This window comes from Amblyraja radiata, chromosome 17 (genome assembly GCF_010909765.2).
Source record: "Amblyraja radiata isolate CabotCenter1 chromosome 17, sAmbRad1.1.pri, whole genome shotgun sequence".
In the NCBI taxonomy this organism is placed as follows: domain Eukaryota; kingdom Metazoa; phylum Chordata; class Chondrichthyes; order Rajiformes; family Rajidae; genus Amblyraja; species Amblyraja radiata.
Genome location: NC_045972.1, coordinates 8,479,460 through 8,498,989, shown reverse-complemented (window position 1 = coordinate 8,498,989; position 19,530 = coordinate 8,479,460). Strand labels below are relative to the sequence as shown.

The 19,530-nt window shown below is 43.1% G+C and overlaps 1 protein-coding gene across 1 annotated transcript in view; it reads left to right on the top strand.

Annotated features, from left to right (window-relative positions):
- piezo1 (piezo type mechanosensitive ion channel component 1) overlaps nt 1–19,530 on the top strand; it is a 293,127-nt gene that overhangs the window by 271,696 nt on the left and 1,901 nt on the right. Inside the window, exons 45-52 of the mRNA XM_033036504.1 lie at nt 454–612; nt 1,136–1,283; nt 3,430–3,618; nt 7,411–7,503; nt 10,362–10,534; nt 12,156–12,278; nt 12,995–13,074; nt 14,255–14,459. Of these exons, the coding sequence (XP_032892395.1) occupies nt 454–612; nt 1,136–1,283; nt 3,430–3,618; nt 7,411–7,503; nt 10,362–10,534; nt 12,156–12,278; nt 12,995–13,074; nt 14,255–14,459 (1,170 nt within the window). The remainder of the gene's footprint in view (nt 1–453; nt 613–1,135; nt 1,284–3,429; nt 3,619–7,410; nt 7,504–10,361; nt 10,535–12,155; nt 12,279–12,994; nt 13,075–14,254; nt 14,460–19,530) is intronic.

The window sequence follows — 19,530 nt, the reverse complement described above, 5'->3', positions numbered from 1 at the left end:
AAAATGTTTAGAATATTGAGCTCTGAGGCTGCAGCATCAGATAACCAATGAAGTATTTCATTAAAGTGATTGGATCCCACACACAATCAAATTGTGGAGACAATATGTGTCAGTGCAACGTAACTCAACACCAGGTTAATTAGTTGTTCACGTAATTGTTCGCTATCCTGATAAGACATCAGATGTGATGTCAGGCGGTGAATCTGTGGAATTCTTTGCCACAGAAGGCTACGGAGGCCAAGTCATTGGATATTTTTAAGGCAGAGATAGATTGATGCGTGATTAGTACGGATGTCAGGGGTTATGGGGAGAAGGCAGGAGAATGGGGTTTAGGAGGGAGAGATAGATCAGCCATGATTGAATGGTGGGGTAGACTTGATGGGCCGAATGGCCTGATTCTGCTCCTATCACTTCTGACCTCATGCTTATTTCATGTATCTGTTCTCCAAACAGAATGTTTAATCAGAACACAGTGGTGCAGCTGTGGTATTTTGTGAAATGCATCTACTTTGCCTTGTCGGCGTACCAGATCCGCTGTGGATACCCAACCCGCATCCTCGGCAACTTCCTCACCAAGAAATACAATCACGTCAACCTCTTTCTCTTCCAAGGGTAGGTCGGAAAAAATAGAGCTGTATATATTGTATCTGAAGTAATATAAATATAAGTATCTGAATGACAAAATGCTCATTATGGATTACAAACAATAAACTAATTTTATTAAGCCCTTGTCCCACTTAGGAAACCTGAACGGAAACCTCTGGAGACTTTGCACCCAACCCAAGGTTTCCGTGCGGTTCCTGGAGGTTCCCGGAGGTTTTTGTCAGCCTCCCTACCTGCTTCCACTACCTGCAACCTCCGGCAACCACCTGCAACCTCCGGGAACCGCATGGTTCCCGGAGGTTGCAGGTGGTTGCCGGAGGTTGCAGGTAGTGGAAGCAGGTAGGGAGACTGACAAAACCCTTCAGGAACCGCACAGAAACCTTGGGTGGGGCGCAAAGACTCCAGAGGTATCCGTTCAGGTTTCCTAAGTGGGACAGGGGCATTATGTCGTTGTGATATTTCAGAGGATCGATATCATGTGTTTTTGTTCGGTCGCCATTATCAACTTTCAGGTTATCTCTTTACTTTGTAGTTTCCGCCTGGTGCCGTTTCTGGTGGAGCTCCGTGCTGTGATGGACTGGGTTTGCACAGACACCACGCTCTCCCTGTCAAACTGGATGTGCGTGGAGGACATCTACGCCAACATATTTATAATCAAGTGCAGCCGTGAGACAGAAAAGGTATTTGGTCTGCTCTTGACCCTCTATGCCCAATATCCACGTATTCAGGGGTATAAATACAGCTCAACTGCGGCACCAGCTGATTCTACAACTATGCGAATTGGGAGCTGGAGCAGGACACCCGATCCTCGGCCCTGACCTAACCTCAGCTCCACACCGCCACATAATCCCATCAACCTTTCTCCAGAATCTTGAATCTACTGTATCTATAATACACACAAAAAGCTGGAGGAACTCAGCGGGACAGACAGCATCTCTGGAGAAAAAGAATAGGTGACGTCTGGGGTCGAGACCTTTCTTCAGACGGGTCTCGGCCCAAAACGTCACCTATTCCTTTTCTGCAGAGATGCTGTCAGTCCCGCTGAGTTACTCCAGATTTCTGTGTATATCTTCAGTTTAAACCAGCATCTGCAGTTTCTTCCTACACGTGGGACCCATCTATCCCTGATTTAAAAATAGTCAAATACTCTGCTTTTGCCACCCCTTGAGGGAGAGAGTTCCAAATGCTCAAGACCCTCTGAAAGAAAAAAATATCACTTTGTCTTTGTCTTATTGTTTAAGAAGGAACTGCAGATGCAGTTTCTACCCAAGATCCTACCCAATATTCTTGTCTTTGTCTTAAATGGGTTAACATTTTTTTCACTCAATTCTAGATTCTCTCACGACATATAATATCCATTCCACATTTGCTCTATTAAGACCGCTCATCATGTTTTGTGAGTCAATCAAATCCCTCCAGCTTTCCTAAATTCCAGTGAGGCCGGCCTAGGCAACCTAACCAGTCCTTGTTACACAGATTGCCCATCCCGCGTAGCAGTCGAATAAAACTTTGCTGAACTGCTTGAAAAAGAAGACCAATTCTGAACACAATGAATACTTCTGATGGGGCCTCAGCAGTGCTCTATATTACAGAATACTTTTCCATTCAACTTGCCTCACATTAAGCACAAACATTCTGTTGGCTTTGCTAATTTGGTGACGTGCCTCCATAATAAGGTTCACATAATAAGGTACAGTAAGACCCCCCAAGGCCCTTTGTATATTTGGAGTTCTGCAATAGCTTGTCTGTTGGATAGAATGCTTCTTCACTTTTCCTACCAAAATGAATTAAAAAAATGTTTTCACATTAATACCAAATAAATCAACTCTTACAATGCCACCAATCGTTAATCAGGCACACCCTTTGCCTATTTAATATTTTACCTGCAGATCATTAGTTGTCCGAAGTTACCGTGAGCGCACAATCTATCCACAAACAAAAGCATTAAACATAGAAACATAGAAAATAGGTGCAGGAGTAGGCCATTCGGCCCTTCGAGCCTGCACCGCCATTCAATATGATCATGGCTGATCATCCAACTCAGTATCCCATTAAGACTGAGTAGCCAGTGCATGTTTCAGCAATGTGACTTGGTTAGTTCATAAGTTCTAGGAGCAGAATTAGGCCATTTGGCCCATCAAGTCTACTCTGACATTCAATCATGGCTGATCCATCTTTTCCTCTCAATCCCATTCTCCTGCCTTCTCCCCATAACCCCTAACACCCGTACCAATCAAATATCTGTCAATCTCCGCCTTAAAAGTATCCATCGACTTGGCCTCCACAGCCGTCTGTGGCAATGAATTCCACAGGTTCCATAGTTAGTTTGTAGTTCATGTCAAATGACCAAAATAAAATGATATGCAGAGTTAAGCATTGGAATAAGATCAAGGGCGAGTACACAAGCAATAAAAAGGATAACAAAACAAGGAATGGCGTCCACATCCTTGGTTATTAATGTTTATTGCCACAGAGAGTGCATTTGAATGGAGAGACAAGCAGGGTGGAACCATTTTGGGGATGGAATTGGTGGAATGTCTTCAACACCAACTAGTTACTTTCCATGGTACACAAAAATGCTGGAGAAACTCAGCGGGTGCAGCAGCATCTATGGAGCGAAGGAAATAGGTGACGTTTCGGGCCGAATCCCTTCTTCAGACTGATAGGGCCTCATCATTATTACCTCATTAATAGTATGACAACAGGAATCTATTCTGCCTGAAATGGTTACAATATCAAACAGAAGTAGGAATGGATTCAACAGAAATTTTATTCAGTGCTTGTTAGTTGGCAAAACGGTGTAACAAGCGTTTTCTATTTTTGTAGCGTTATCCACAGCCTAAGGGTCAGAAGAAAAAGAAGATTGTCAAGTATGGCATGGGAGGCCTCATCATCCTTTTCCTCATCTGCATCATCTGGTTTCCTCTTCTCTTCATGTCGTTGGTCAGATCGGTAGTCGGTGTAGTGAATCACCCGGTCGATGTGACAGTCACAGTTCAACTTGGTGGCTATCAGGTAACTTTATTGTCCAGAAATGTCTAATTACAGCATTAAAGTAAAATTGCTTCCAAAATCTTGACAGGGTTTAGCCAATGGACAGGCCAAAGGTAAACACATTGTCACACTTTCCATGCTGGTTATGCATATTATGTATTTTCCTTCCTCCTTCCTAGCTGAGAGTTAAAGCCGTTCCTATTTCTTCGCCACATCACTATAGTCAGCCAGTGCTAGGTGTCAGAGAGCCGTCATTGATGACTAGCTGAGTTAATAAAATGTTTCTGAGAATATGTTTCAACTAGAGTTGCTGCCTTACAGTGCCACAGATCCAAGTTCAATCCTGACTATGGGTGCTGTCTGTATGGAGTTTGTACGTTCTCCCCGTGACCTGCATGGTTCTTGTCTCTGGTATCTTCGGTTTCCTCCCACACTCCAAAGACGTACAGGTTTGTAGGTTAATTGGCTTGGAATAAATCTAAATTGTCTTAGTGTGCATAGGATAGTGCTAGTGTACGGGGATCGCTGGTCGGCATGGATTGAATGAATGAATGAATGAATGAGTTTATTGGCCAAGTATATTCACATACAAGGAATTTGCCTTGGTGCTCTGCCCAGAAGTGACAACATGACCTACAGTAACAGTTAGGAATGACACATAAAACATTAAACATTAATAATAAAACATTATCGATTAAACATGCGAATTAAATCAAATACCAGAGCAAAAGGAGGCTACAGATGTTTGGTTATTGAGTAGAGCTACTACTCGTGGAAAAAAAAGCTGTCTTTATATCTGGCTGTGGCGGCTTTGACAGTCCGGAGTTGCCTTCAAGAGGGAAGTGATTCAAAGAGTTTGTGGCCAGGGTGAGTGGAGTCAGAGATGATCTTACCCGCTCGGTGGACCAAAGGGCCTGTTTCCGTATAGTATCTCAGATTCAGATTCAGATTCAGATTCAATTTTAATTGTCATTGTCAGTGTACAATACAGAGACAACGAAATGCATTTAGCATCTCCCTGGAAGAGCGACATAGCAAATGATTTAAATAAATAATAATAAGTGATAATAAGTGTCCGGGGGGTGGGGGGGTGATTGGCAGTCACCGAGGTACGTTGTTGAGTAGAGTGACAGCCGCCGGGAAGAAGCTGTTCCTGGACCTGCTGGTTCGGCAACGGAGAGACCTGTAGCGCCTCCCGGATGGTAGGAGGGTAAACAGTCCATGGTTGGGGTGAGAGCAGTCTCTAAACTAAACTAAACTTAAACTGCACCAGCCTCAGATGCAGCACTTGGTAAAATGCTGCTGACTGATCAAATGCATTGCTGTTCTGAAGATTCTCTCCAGTTTGCTTCAGCATCATCGTTGGTGCAGGTACTGTATGTGTTTGGCTCATGCTGCCTACCTTTGGTAAACAGGTTAGCAGCTACCAGCAATATCCAGGCACAAAGGATGAGAGAATATATTGGACAGCTAATTCATAACATGAGTCCTGTCTCTTGAAACCCCTTCCCATAGCCAACTGGAAAATCATATATAGACACAAAATGCTGGAGTATCTCAGCGGGTCAGGCAACATCTCTGGAGAAAAGGAATAGGTGACTTTTCGGGTCGGGACCCTTTTTCAGACTGAAAGGTCGAGAAGGCCTGAACAAAACCGGACTAGCAACAGAAGACCTCAGGAAGGGTGGAGTTCATAACAACCATATAACCATGCTTTGGTTATATAACCATATAACCATAATTGTTAGCTGGGGAAGGTTTGGTAACGACAGAAAATCACAAGTCGTTACAAATTCAGTGACTGCAAGTTCAGTAGACAAGGTCGGCACAAGCACAGCAAGGTGGAGGAAAGATGATTGGATTAACAGGTAAGGTGGATCAACTCAGGGTGTGGAGAGATACAGTCGTGTTTAGTTTAGTTTATTGTCACGTGTATCGAGGTACAGTGAAAAGCTTTTGTTGCCTGCTAACCAGCCAGCAGAAAGACTATAGGTGATTACAATGCAGCCATTCACAGCGTATAAATCTGTAGGAGTAGAGATTTAAAAGTGTGGAGCAATTGTAATAATTGATTGTAGATCTACATCTGTGGCTAGCACGCAAATGGTCGCCTGCGTTGGGCGCCATCTTGAGGTACGTGTGACTGGGATGTTACAGCCATTACAGAGATAGGACTGGTAGCTTAAAAGTGAAGGGATAGTTGATTTATTCTTCTTCTTATCGAGTCCACACACAAGATTAGAATCTGAAGAAGGGTCTCGACCCTTAAACGTCACCTATTCCTTCGCTCCATAGATGCTGCCTCACCCGCTGAGTTTCTCCAGCATTTTTATCTACCTTCGATTTTTCCAGCATCTGTAGTTCCTTCTTAAACAAGATGAGAAGTTGTTCAGACAGAGCTGAGCACACTTCTCTGCATCTGCGTATAATGGTGTCTGTCTTGCGCTTCTTGTGCATGTGGGTGGAAAGAGGGTCGCGACGTGAACGCTCTTTCCTTGACCCCAGTTGATTTATTGATTAAGGAGATCACCATGGAAGGGACTGCCATGGTGCCAAGGGCTTAGGGAGGGTGTGTTCAGGAACGTGTACTCATGCAATATGTAGGGGGATGTTTAAAGAAGAAGGTACAGCTTGACCTGGAGAATAGGGCAGGACACGCAACCAAAGTGTCGGAGGGTCAGCCTTTTGGGATCAATGACCACTGTTCTGTATAGCTTTAAAATAGTTATGGATACGGATAGGGCTGTTCCACCAGTTCTAAATTGGGGCTGGGTCAATTTGCAAAGTGTTGGACAGGAATTTGCAAAAGCCGATGAGCGTTGGTTGTGTGCAGGCAAAGAAAGCTGGGATACTTTTAGACGTGTGATAGTGGAAGTTCCAAGTTTGCGTGTTCCTGTTCGATTGAAGAGCAGGGCAGGTAGGAGTACGGAACTCTGGACGATGGGAGAAATTTTGGGAGGAAGTGCGAGTCAGGTATAGACAGCTGGGAGTTTGGAACACCCCGCCTGCAGATGTGGTGGAACATTCTATTTTCTCGCACAACAAAGTCCTTTTTTAGTTTGGTTTATTATTGTCAAGTCTACCAAGGCACAGTGGAAAGCTTCTGCTGTGTATTATCCAGTCAAAGAAAACACTATACGTGATTACAGTGGTTCCAGCTGTTGCTGCAGCAATTTAAAACCTGCTTCATCACTAGGCCACTTCCTTTTCCTTTTTACCCCCCCCCCCACACACACACACACACACACACACATAAATTCCCTGGGGTCCTCGGGTCATGCAGGGACACCCCCCCCCCCCCCACCATGGATGACATTATTGTAATGTTCACGTGAGTGGTCGTTCCAGGTAACACAAGAGATGGGTTTACTTGGCCTCTGTGTACTAGCACAGACACAGTTCCCCTGTACCAACGTGACAGTTTACAGTGAGACTCAAGCCCTGGTACTTTGCCTGGTATTTAGTTTAGTTTTAGAGATATAGCATGGAAACAGGCCTTTCGGCCCACTGAGTCCGCACCGACCAACGATCCCATTAACCCACAAACCTGCATGTCTTTGGAATGTGGGCGGAACCCGGGGCGCCCGGAGGAAACCCACACTTCCACAGGGAGAGTGTACAAGTGCCGTACAGGCAGCACCTGTCGTCAGGATCGAAGCTGGGTCTCTGGCACTGTCAGGCAGCAACTCTACCGCTGCCTCAGATCGTGTGGATTGTGCTTGAAAGGAAAATGGTGCTTTATATTAAATTGCAATGTTGATCAAATGTGATTCAAGAAATATAACAAACATTTCTTTACTCTTATACTTGCAGCCCCTGTTTACAATGAGTGCACAGCAACATTCACTTAAACCGTTCGACCAAAAGGATTATAATAACCTCTGTTCAATGTTTGAACGCAATCCAGTAAGTTTCTAAAGCATGTTGTTTTATGTTAATGCAATAGTACAAACTAAATACAACCCGTTCACATGAGTGCCATTTCCATCCAGCTATCACCAGCAAAGAGAAAGCCCTGTAAAGATCCTGCCATTTGCTTGTAGTTCTGTAGAAAACATCTGGTGAAGTCTTCTCCCAGGCAGGTACTTCCCTGTGAATGTAGGAGACAGGCTGGAAATAGAGTCATAGAGAGATACAGCATGGTAACAGGCCCTTCGGCCCAACCTGCCCACACCGGCCAACATTTCCCAGGTACATGTCCCACCTGCCCGCATTTGGTCCATATCCCTCCAAACCTGTCCTATCCATGTACTTGTCTAACTGTTTCTTAAACGTTGGGATAGTTCCTACCTCAACTACCTCCTCTGGCAGCTTGTTCCATACATCCACCACCCTTTGTGTGAAAATGTTACCCTTCAGATTCCTATTAAATCTTTTTCCCCTTCACCTTAAACCTATGTTCTCTGCTCCTCGATACACCTAATCTGGGCAAGAGACTCTGTGCCTCTCATGATTTTATACACCTCAATAAGTTCACCCTTCATCTTATAGGAATAGAGTCCCAGTCTACTCAACCTCTCCCTTTAGCTCAAACCCTCTAGTCCTGGCAACATCCTTGTAAATCTTCTCTGTACCCTTTCCAGCTTGACAACACTTTCCTATAACATGGTGCCCAGAACGGAACACAATGCCCCTAATGCAGCCTCAGCAACGTCTTATACAACTGCAACATGACCTCCCAACTTCTATACTCACATAAGATGCTTGTATATCTGACCTTCCTCTCTCCAGCTGGACTCGGCACTCAAAGAGGTTCTGTGCATCCAACCTTATGTTTTCACCAAGAATGGCTGGTAAAAGCAGCCGTTTTGTTTTGGTTTATCCCACTTAAGAGCATAATTATATTTATACAATGTGGATGTTTCTGCCAAGTCTAGAGCTCATTGCCATCCATAATTACCTCATAGAACATTCTATCTTCTCGAACAAATTCCCTGGGAGTACACCTCCAGATTCAGGGACAGTTTCTTCCCAGCTACTATCAGGCAATTAAATCATCCTACCACAACCTACTACTAGCCGGTGAGAGGACAGTTCAGTTGCCTGATAACAGCTGGGAAGAAACTGTCCCTGAATCTAGAGATATGCGTTTTCAAACTTCTGTTCCTCTAGCCTGGTAGGAGAGGGCAGGAGAGGGAGTGACCAGGGTGAGACGGGTCCTTGATTATGCTGGTGGCCTTGCCGAGGCATTGTGAAGTGTAGATGGAGTCAATGGAAGGGAGGTTGGTTTGTGTCAGTGATTGCCATAATGGGCCAGGTTCATCTCTTCCCCATCCCATGTCATGGCCAGCAGTGTTCTACCTTCTGTTGGCCATTCTTATCTCCTCATACTCAGCACCAGCCTGTATCCCACATTCACTTCCCCTTCATTTCATGCTTGCACATGGAGAAACAGAGGCAGAGCATGCCAATGGGGCCAGGGCTTGTCAACGTGAGCTGGAAGCATCAAAAAGTGTATGAACTCTTTCTGCATTGGATTGGGATGGGGGAGAGGGAAGGGGAAGAGCGTAAGAAAGGTGCACTCAGTGAAGCGGGTGAGAAGGAGTCTCATTGCAACAGGCAGAAACGATTCCATAATCTGTTTTGGTAAAATACATGATCAGTTCCTATTCACGAAATCCCCCACCATTTCTGTTCTGTGAAACAAACACTGGGATACAGGTACACACACACGTGACTAGTTAGGACTCGTATCCCAGTGCTCCTCTGGGCCGCTCATCACAGGGCAGGATTAAGGGCTGTTTATAGCAAGTCAGTCTATTTGCATGGAAGTTGTGACACAAAAGCTGGATTTGGGCTGTACCGGAATGTGGTGACGTTTTAAGATGTTAATCAGTCATTAAAGACAGACACAAAATGCTGGAGTAACTCAGTGGGGCAGGCAGCATCTTTCCAGAGAAGGAATGGGTGACGTTTCGGGGCGAGACCCTTCTTCAGACTGAGAGTCAGGGGGAGAGGGAAACGAGAGATATGGAAGGGTGAGATGTGAAAACGACAGATCAAAGCGGATGGTGGACAAGGAAATGTAAGCTGCCTGAGTGAAATATGAGGTGCTGTTCCTCCAATTTGCATTGGGCCTCACTCTGACAATGGAGCAGGCCCAGGACAGAAAGGTCAGCGTGAGAGTTAAAATGTTTAGCAACCGGGAGATCTCGTAGGCCAAAGCGGACTGAGCGGAGGTGTTCAGCGAAACGATCGCCGAGTCTGCGCTCGGTCTCACAGGAGTCCACACCTGGAACAGCGGATACTGTAGATGAGGTTGGAGGAGGTGCAACACCTTTGCCTCACCCGAAAGGACTGTCGGGGTCTTTGGACGGAGTCAAGGGAGGAGGTATAGGGACAGGTGTTGCATCTCCTGCGGCTGCAGGGGAAGGTACCTGGGGAGGGGGTGGTTTGGGTGAGAAAGGATGAGTTAACCAGGGAGTTGCGGAGGGAATGGTCTCTGCGGAAGGCGGAGAGGGAAGGAGATGAGAAGATGTGACTCGTGTGGGATCCCGTTGGAGGTGACGAAAATGGCGGAGGTTTATGTGCTGTATGCGATGGCTGATGGGGTGAAAGGTGAGGAATATGGGGGACTGTCTCTGTTGCGACTGAGGTGAGGGGGAGCAAGGGCCGAGCTGCAGGATATCAGCCATTAGTTTTCTTATTTCAAGCATATACATAAAATCTTTTATTAGTAACGTATTCGGCAAAGTTCGGGGTTCATTGATTCTGCACCAGAATTCCTGACATCCAAACATTCTCTCTCCTCTCCCACCCTGAAGGCTGCTATGCAGTTTATTTCACTCTATGGATATAAGGATATCATGACTGCGCATATCGAGGGGAGTTCGGGGTCATTGTGGAGTGTGAGTCCACCCAGTCGCCAGGCAATGATTGCTGAACTCAAAAGCGATGAATCCGTGATGACGCTTCGCCTTATGTGGAATTTTCAGAGGTAAGATCATTTTTAATATCAATTTTATTGGCAGGAAATTCGTCCGATCTGCTCAGCCGGGGATAATCCAATGATCGCTCTGATCTCCACCTTCCCGGCCTCGCTTAGAATGAGCCCCAATCACAGACCCAGTCCTTGCAGCCACCCTCACCCATTCCATGACCGTAGTCTTGCTCACCAACCCAGCTTAGGCTCCAGCCCTCAGACCATGGTTGTCAGCACTCAGCCTCTCCTGAAGCCCACATCAACCTCATTCTTAGCCCACACTTACACCAGAAAACACACAGCGCCAATTCAGTCCCTTGGGTTTAGTATAGTTTAGTTTAGATTAAAGAAACAGCGTGGAAACCAGCCCTTTGGCTCACCCAGTCCGCACCGACCAGCGAACCAGCCACACTAACACCGTCCTACACACACTGGGGGCAATTTACATTTATACCAAGCCAATTAAACTAGGTCTTTGGAGTGTGAGATGAAACCGAAGATCTCGGAGAAAACCCACGCAGGTCAGGGGGAGAACGAACAAACGGACGTACAGACAGCGCCCGTAGTCAGGATCGACCCGGGTCTCTTGCTCTGTGATGCAGTAGCTCTACCACTGCGCCACCGTGCTGCTTTGGATGTGACTGAAATTTGCAGGAGTCCATGCATCATATTTGTACATAAGCAAATCACGGGCATAAAAGAGGAGGTAGACAAAAATGCTGGAGAAACTCAGCGGGTGAGGCAGCATCTATGGAGCGAAGAAATAGACGACGTTTCAGGTCGAGACCCTTCTTCAGACTGATGTGGGGCTCGGGGGGGGGAAGAAGAAAGGAAGAGGGGGACAGTGGGCTGTGGGAGAGCTGGGAAGGGGAGAGGAAAGAATGAGAAAGCAGGGACTACCTGAAATTGGAGAAGTCAATGTTCATACCGCTGGGGTGTAAACTACCCAAGCGAAATATGAGGTGCTGCTCCTCCAATTTATGGTGGGATTCACTCTGGCCATGGAGGAGGCCCAGGTCAGAAAGGTTGGATTCGGAACGGGAGGGGGAGTTGAAGTGCTGAGCCACCGGGAGATCAAGTTGGTTATTGCGAACCGAGTGGAGGTGCTGGGTGAAGTGATCGCCAAGCCTGCGCTTGGTCTCACCAATGTAGACAAAAATGCTGGAGAAACTGGGCATGAAAGAGGGAGTTTGCAGATCATGGCCACGTATGCTGCAGTCCCACCTCCGCAACCAGTGCATGGGGAGAGAGGTTAATGGAACAAGTTGGGGAAGAAAAGACAGAATAAGCCTCACCAAAATAATTGCTGAGAAAGAAATAAAAAACACCATCTGATTAAAATATATTAAAAATCTATATTTATTAAGAATATTTAAAACTGAAACAGAATCATTATATAAATAAATACTTGAAATTAATTTAAAGCAGTTTGGACGATTTAACTAAATATGATTTTAAAATGTTTTTTAATGTATATGGTGATCTATTATTGTGCAATATAATATTTAACTTGCAATTAACTTTCTAATCATTTGACCACCTACGTGATCAGAGTACAATTGTTCATGCTTCCTGTGATCGATCCTGTGTATTCTCCTCGATTATTAAGATGGACATTTGGTGTTTTTTTATGCAGAGACTTGAGTCTAGGTGGAGTCCATGAACACGCATCCGAGAAGCACAATATTGATCTGGAACCGGAGAACCCTGTGCGTGAGCAGTTGGCCGGTCTTCTCCTGGGAACGCGCAAGGAACCAGTGTATGCCTTTATGTATTTATTCATTTTTTCTGATCCGCCCACCACTGACTGCACTATTACCTTGGATTTCAACTCACTTTGTCGACCGGGAGATGCAGCAGGCCTAGGCAGACCAAGCACGGGTGTGGCAAAACAGTTTCTTTGACACACTTCAAGCAGAGACTAGGCAACGTTTCACCGAATATGGTGAGAGGTTGGAAACTAGAGTAAAAGTTGGCTGTGACCAAATAATAAAGGGTCTGTCCCACTTTCAAGACCTAATTCACGACCTCTGCCGAGTTTGCCCTTGACTCATACTCACAGCATGGGCGTCACGAGGTCGTAGGAGGTCATAGGTAGGTCATGATGCTAGTCGTAGGTACTCGTGGCATCAAGTAGGTCGGGGCGTTTTTCTAGCCTGATGAAAAATGTCCACGAATAAAAAAGATCGTGAAAGTGGGACAGGCCCTTCAGGCTTGCAAACGGGTACCCATTGACATTTTTTCAAATGAAAATTAACATGTGATGGTTAATTATATATTTGGAATGACACTCTTATTTTGAGGCAAGTTTACAGAATGGATTGTACAAAATATAATCCTCTGGATTAGTGAACGATGTCATGGTGTCCACATCTAGAACTTTCTGTACCATGCTCAATCTGCATTCCTCTCCATTAAAGGTGCTGCAACTGCAGGATTGTATGTTAACCTGATATTTCTGTACAACTGTTACAGATTGATCTCACATATGCTGCCAAAGTACATCAGAGCTCCAAATGGCCCAGATGCCAATCCTGTTGAACAGATAAATTCAGGTATATATTTTATTCCTTGGGATTCTTTTGTTTTAAAAACGGCGATTGAAACTGTTTGCCGACTAAATCCTTTGCTGATTGATGGGAATAAATTGCATGTTATAATTTTCACCGGGCAGTCTTCATTTTTCTTTGGAACATTGTTGTCTCATGAACATTTAATTGAACTACTCGTCAATGTTCCTCAAAGAAATTAAATAAATCCAAACAAACTAAAAGTGAATGGGACCGTTCCTCTGTTGTCCAGTTGATAAACAGATTTACAGTTTTGATTTTCATGACTGTCAAGATGTGTGATCGAATGTTATCTTTAAATAAATAATACATCACACATTAAACCCAGGTGAGTGAAACATAGGGTTTCTGATTCAAAGAAGAACTGACACTGAATTCACCCATTGACTTTGCGACTGGACACGTACATTGATTGTGTGGATCACGACACACTAATCCACCTGGACCTACCTGATCTCCCGGTTGCCAAACATTTTAATTCCCCTTCCCATTCCCACACTGACCTTTCTGTCCTGGGCCTCCTCCATTGTCAGAGTGAGGCACAACGCAAATTGGGGGAACAGCACCTCATATGTTGCTTGGGCAGCTTACACCCCAGCGGTATGAATGTTGATTCAAGTAACCCTTGCATCCCCTCTCTCTCCATCCCTCCCCAGCGAGTAGTTGCACCAGCTTCAAAGCCGTTTTATTGAGTCTCATTGTCTATAACTCGTTTTCACCCAGGCCACAGCTATCAATGGCCTGTTTCCTTTATCATCGTTACCTTTATGCATATTTTTCATTCATTTGTTTTATATCTCTCTACATTACCATCTATGTTTCTAGTTTCCCTTTCCTCTGACTCTGAAGAAGTCTCTATCCGAAATGTCACCTGTTCCTTTTCTCCAGAGATGCTGTCTAACCCGCTGTTGCTCCAGCGTTTTGTGTCTTGGCTTCGGTTTAAATCGGCATCTGCAGTTCCTTCCTACACACTAAATAATAATATGTCACTATTGTACAGTGATAGAGTTCTGCAATGAAGGAGCTGGTAGTAAGTACTCTGTGGGGGTTTGGTCCATTGTAATAATATATATTGACAAGAAAAATCGAAGGTGTCCAGTTAGACTTGATGAGATGATACTTCCTCTTCCAAAGTAACTCTTTAACAATGTTTCACTATTGATAGAGCATGAAAACAATTATCTAAACGTGACGATGGAACTGCAAAGGCACGTTGGCAGGAATGCAAATGATCCGGACGGAATCTTGGAATGGTGGGTGATCCAGGCCAAAACTGAGGAGTGTAAACAGAACGAGTGTAATGAACTGCAGATGGTCATCTTTAGTGACAAGGTCAGCCCACCAAGCCTTGGCTTCCTCGCTGGACACGGGTACGTCTCTGTCATAAACGTTGCAACTACAAATGTCATTTTCTTTTATCGTGCAAAGTTTTAATAAAAGACTAGACGACCCGTGGACTCGTTGGGTGTCTGTTATGACGCCAGAGATTCCCGTTGCGATGCCAGTCAAAATGGCGAATTGAAAATCGCGGCGGGCCCGGCAACCTTCTCCCAACTGTGCAGGTGTAGCTGACGGGCCCGGAAAGTGGGAGCGCAGTGCCGCTCACGGTATAAAGTAAATTAAAGTTTATATAGGGAAAAACTTTGTAAAATCGAACAAAACTTGCTACTGCACACCGCAGGCGAATGGTGAGTTAGGCGCCCCTAAAATTGTTGCGCTATCCTGTACCGTTTTGGCTGTATTTCGGGAACATACATACATACAAAATGAGACTTTTAGTTATGTATAGATTCTACATTGTGATGAATCTTCGACCAGAGTGTATCCCATTCATTGAAAATCCATTGAATAAGCCAGTAAGACTCTCATAGCCAAAGTCTACATCTCTGGAATGCGGAATGCCTGCTGAGGTTACATTGCTCGTACAAATCACTGCAGCAGCATAGAGGAGGAGAATGGAGCTGAGCATATAATTTCTATTTTGTTTGTACTTTTGAAATGATATTGTTGTGGAACCACGGTGATCGTGTCACTGAAACTGGAGACAGGATCCCACACAGTAATGGTAGCAGTGAGAGTGTAAAATGTAGAACAGCACAACACATGGTGGCGCTGCGGTAGAGCTACTGCCTTGCAGCAGCAGAGACCCGGGAAATGGAAATTATTAAATACTAAATTATGATTATAATTATGTTATAATTTGATTCAATTTTATCTCAAAATGTATTTACCGTATTTCCCAGCAATGAAGACGCTAAGATAAGGCCCGAAAATTTACCTGCGTCTTGGAGGCCGAAGGTTAGATTGTTAGCCGAGAAAGATATACTTGGCTATCCCTCAATACAGCAGCTGTAAAAGGACAGCGCCGCTGGGGTGGGGGGTTGGGAGAGTTCCTTCCACAGCGTGTGGGGAGTCTGGCCTGGGTCAGCGCGGCTGGGCCGCTAGGGGTAAAGTTGCGGGGAGGGCAGGAGTTTTGAGAAGAAGGGGGTGGGGGATCATGCCAGCAACTCACTCAGTAGCTCGGGACCGGACAGCGGAACTGCAGCTAGTCCCAGGGCTCGCAGGCGATCTGGGCGCTACAGCCAGTCCCGCACAACTCCGCGCTTCTAAGTGGGACCAGCCCCCCGCGGCCATACGGTGCCCGTACGCCTCAAGCGACCACGTTTCGTCATGCCAAACGTTTGCAATCGCATGCAAGTGCGACAGGCCCTTCAGATGCCTTCACTAACGTTTTCGATTGAAAGCCTCTGCATCACAGATGCGAAGAGTTACAATTGACGGGTTCTCCTCAGCAACTACCAAGTACCCCCACTTTCTTCCATGCTGTAATGTGTACCTTTGTAAAATGAAATCCCTAGCACATCAACTTCCTAGTGTTGGGCCAACATGTTTGAGGCCCTTTTTATATATTTTTAATAACATCCAGGAAGTTAATTGTAAGTCACTTATTCAAAAACATTACATACGTGGGCGGCACGGCGGTGTAACGGTAGAGTTACTGCCTTACAGTGCTTGCAGCGCCAGGGACCCAGGTTCAATCCTGATTACAGGCGCTGTTTGTACACACACCCCCCCGCCGTGACCGCGTGGGTTTTCTCAGAGATCTTTGGTTTCCTCCAACACTCCGAAGACGTACAGGTTTAAAAAAATATATATATATATTTTATTAGAAGCAAGTACAATACAGTGGTACCTTTTTACAGGTGCCTAATATATGTTGACAGAATACATTCTCTGTACAACTTCATTTTTTATTTTTTAAAGAGAGAAATAAGAAAAAAAAAGGGGGGAGATAGTAAAGAATAAAGAAAAGTGTAGTGTGTGTAGATAAAAAAGGAAAAGGGATAAGCGAGAAAAGTGAGCAGGAGGGAGATTATCAAATAGACGCTTGTTTATATTGTTGATCATCTTTCACCCATACCTGAAACATTTAATTTTTACAATACTGTTGCACCACATGAATCCAAGAAACCAATAAATGGAGACCAACTCGTTAAGAATTGGTCGTTTATCTATTAGGAGGAGTCTCATTTCTTCCAGGTGTGCTGTGTCCAACATATTACTAATCCACATTTTAAGCGTTGGTATAGTAGCATTTTTCCAAAATGTAAGTATGAGTTTTTTTGCTGTTATTAACCCATAATTAAAAAATGAGTTTTGGGATGTGTTTAATTTGTTCCCGTCTCCCATTACTCCAAATAGAATCTTTTCAGTATTAGGTTCCAATTTTATCTTAAATAGCTTTGTGAATATATCAAAAATATCACACCTACATTTATGAAGTTTTGTACAAGAAACAAAAGAATGTGTAATATTGGCATTTTGAGAAAGACATTTATCATAGATGGGAGAGATATTTGGGTAAAATTTATTCAACCTCGTTTTTGAATAATATAATCTATGAAGTATTTTAAATTGATTTAAATTGTGTCTAGCATTAATCGAACATTTATGTATATATATCAAATACTTTTCCCATATTTCTTTCGAAATTAATATCGTTAGTTCTTTTTCCCAGTCTTCTCTAATTGCCTGGGATGTCAGGACTTTCATATAAAGAAAGACTGGATAGACTCGGCTTGTACTCGCTAGAATTTAGAAGATTGAGGGGGGATCTTATAGAAACTTACAAAATTCTTAAGGGGTTGGACAGGCTAGATGCAGGAAGATTGTTCCCGATGTTGGGGAAGTCCAGAACAAGGGGTCACAGTTTAAGGATAAGGGGGAAATCTTTTAGGACCGAGATGAGAAAAACATTTTTCACACAGTGGTGAATCTCTGGAATTCTCTGCCACAGAAGGTAGTTGAGGCCAGTTAATTGGCTATATTTAAGAGGGAGTTAGATGTGGCTCTTGTGGCTAAAGGGATCAGGGGGTATGGAGAGAAGGCAGGTACAGGATACTGAGTTGGATGATCAACCATGATCATATTGAATGGCGGTGCAGGCTCGAAGGGCCGAATGGCCTACTCCTGCACCTATTTTCTATGTTTCTATGCCTCTGTTGATGGTAATTCTCTATTTAAAATACTATTATATAAGTATGATATTAATCCACATTTATATTCATTGCTTCTTCCAATGAATCTGAGATTATACTTTGAAATCTGTGTGTATATTTCTTCATAAAGTCACATATCTGTAGATATTTGAAATATTGGTTGTTATTCAGTTTAAATTGTAATTTTAATTGTTGAAATGATAACAGATTTCCCATTTCGTATATGTCGCCTATCTTTTTAATTCCCAATCTTTCCCATTGTCTGTATGTTTTATCCATAAGAGATGGTTTGAATACCGGATTGTTCACTATAGGTGTTAGCACTGATAGATTTCTTAATTTTAAAGTTAATTTTATTTGTTTCCAAATTCGTATTGTATTATGTATAATTGGATTCTTCTTATATAATGTATTATTCAATTTTATCGGGGAGAAGAGGATCGCTCCTATATCGCACGGAGTACAATCCTCTTTTTCCATTTTTATCCATTCCATCTGTTGAGAAGAACTGTCCAACCAGTAAATTATATTCTTGAAGGTAAACAAAAAAGCTGGAGACTCAGCGGGTGCAGCAGCATCTATAGAGCGAAGGAATTAGGTAACGTTTCGGGCCGAAACCCTTCTTCAGACTTATATTCTTGATATGCACTGCCCAATAGTAATACAAAAAATTAGGAAGTGCAAGTCCCCCGACCTCTTTGGGTTTACACAAATGATTTATTTTAATTCTATGTACTTTATAGTCCCAACTAAAGTTGGTAATATTAGAATCTAATATATATATTTTGGTATATATATTGGTATGGATTGAAATAAATATATTATTTGTGGTAAAAATATCATTTTTATAGCATTTATTCTGCCAATTAATGACAACGGAAGCGTTTTCCAGAATTTAATCAAGTCATTCAGTTTGTTTAATAGTGGCATAAAATTAGCATTAAATAATGATTTATATCTTCTAGTAATTTGGATACCCAAATATTTAAAATTTTCTGTTGCAATTTTAAATGGAAATTTTAATAGGTGATTCGCTTTCTGCGGCTTTAATGACATAATTTCGCTTTTATTCCAATTTATTCTGTATCCTGAAAAAGAACCGAATTCCTCTATTAACTTTAATAAGGTCGGGATACTCGTTTGTGAGTTTGTAATATTTAAAAGTATATCATCTGCATATAATTAAATTTTGTTATTTGAGTCATTAGTGTTATATCCCTGAATATTTGGATGCATTCTTAACCTTTCAGGCAGAGGCTCTATCATAAGTGCAAATAGCAGGGCTGATAATACACATCCCTGCCTATTGCCCCTCGATAATTGGAATTTTGGAGATAACATATTATTAGTTAATATTCTAGCCATCGGTTTATCATATAGTAATTTTACCAATCTGACAAAATTATCTCCCATATTAAATTTTTGGAGTACTTTGTACAAATACTGCCACTCTACCTGATCAAATGCTTTCTCTGCATCCAAAGAAACAACTGATAAATCTTCCTTTTCTGTTTTATATGAATACATTATATTAAAAAGGCCTCAGATTATTGGATGATTGTCTTTTAGGTATAAACCCCGTTTGGTCCGGATTTATCTATTTATTAATATATTTACTCTTGCTAAAGTCTTTGCTAAAATTTTCTGATCTGTATTTAAAAGTGATATGGCTCTGTATGAGCCCGGTTCTTCTAGATCTTTATCTTTTTTTGGTATAAACGTGATTGTAGATTCTGCTAGTGTTTCTGGTAGTTTATTTTCGGTAAAAGCATGCGTATATAGTTTAAATAACCGTGGGACCATTAACTCCTGAAATCTTTTATAAAATTCATTACTAAAACTGTCTGGACCTGGTGCCTTCCCATTTTTCAGTTCTTTTATTGTTTCTCTTATTTCTTCACGTGATCTGAGCTCCTAATTCCTCTTGTTCTAAAATATCCAG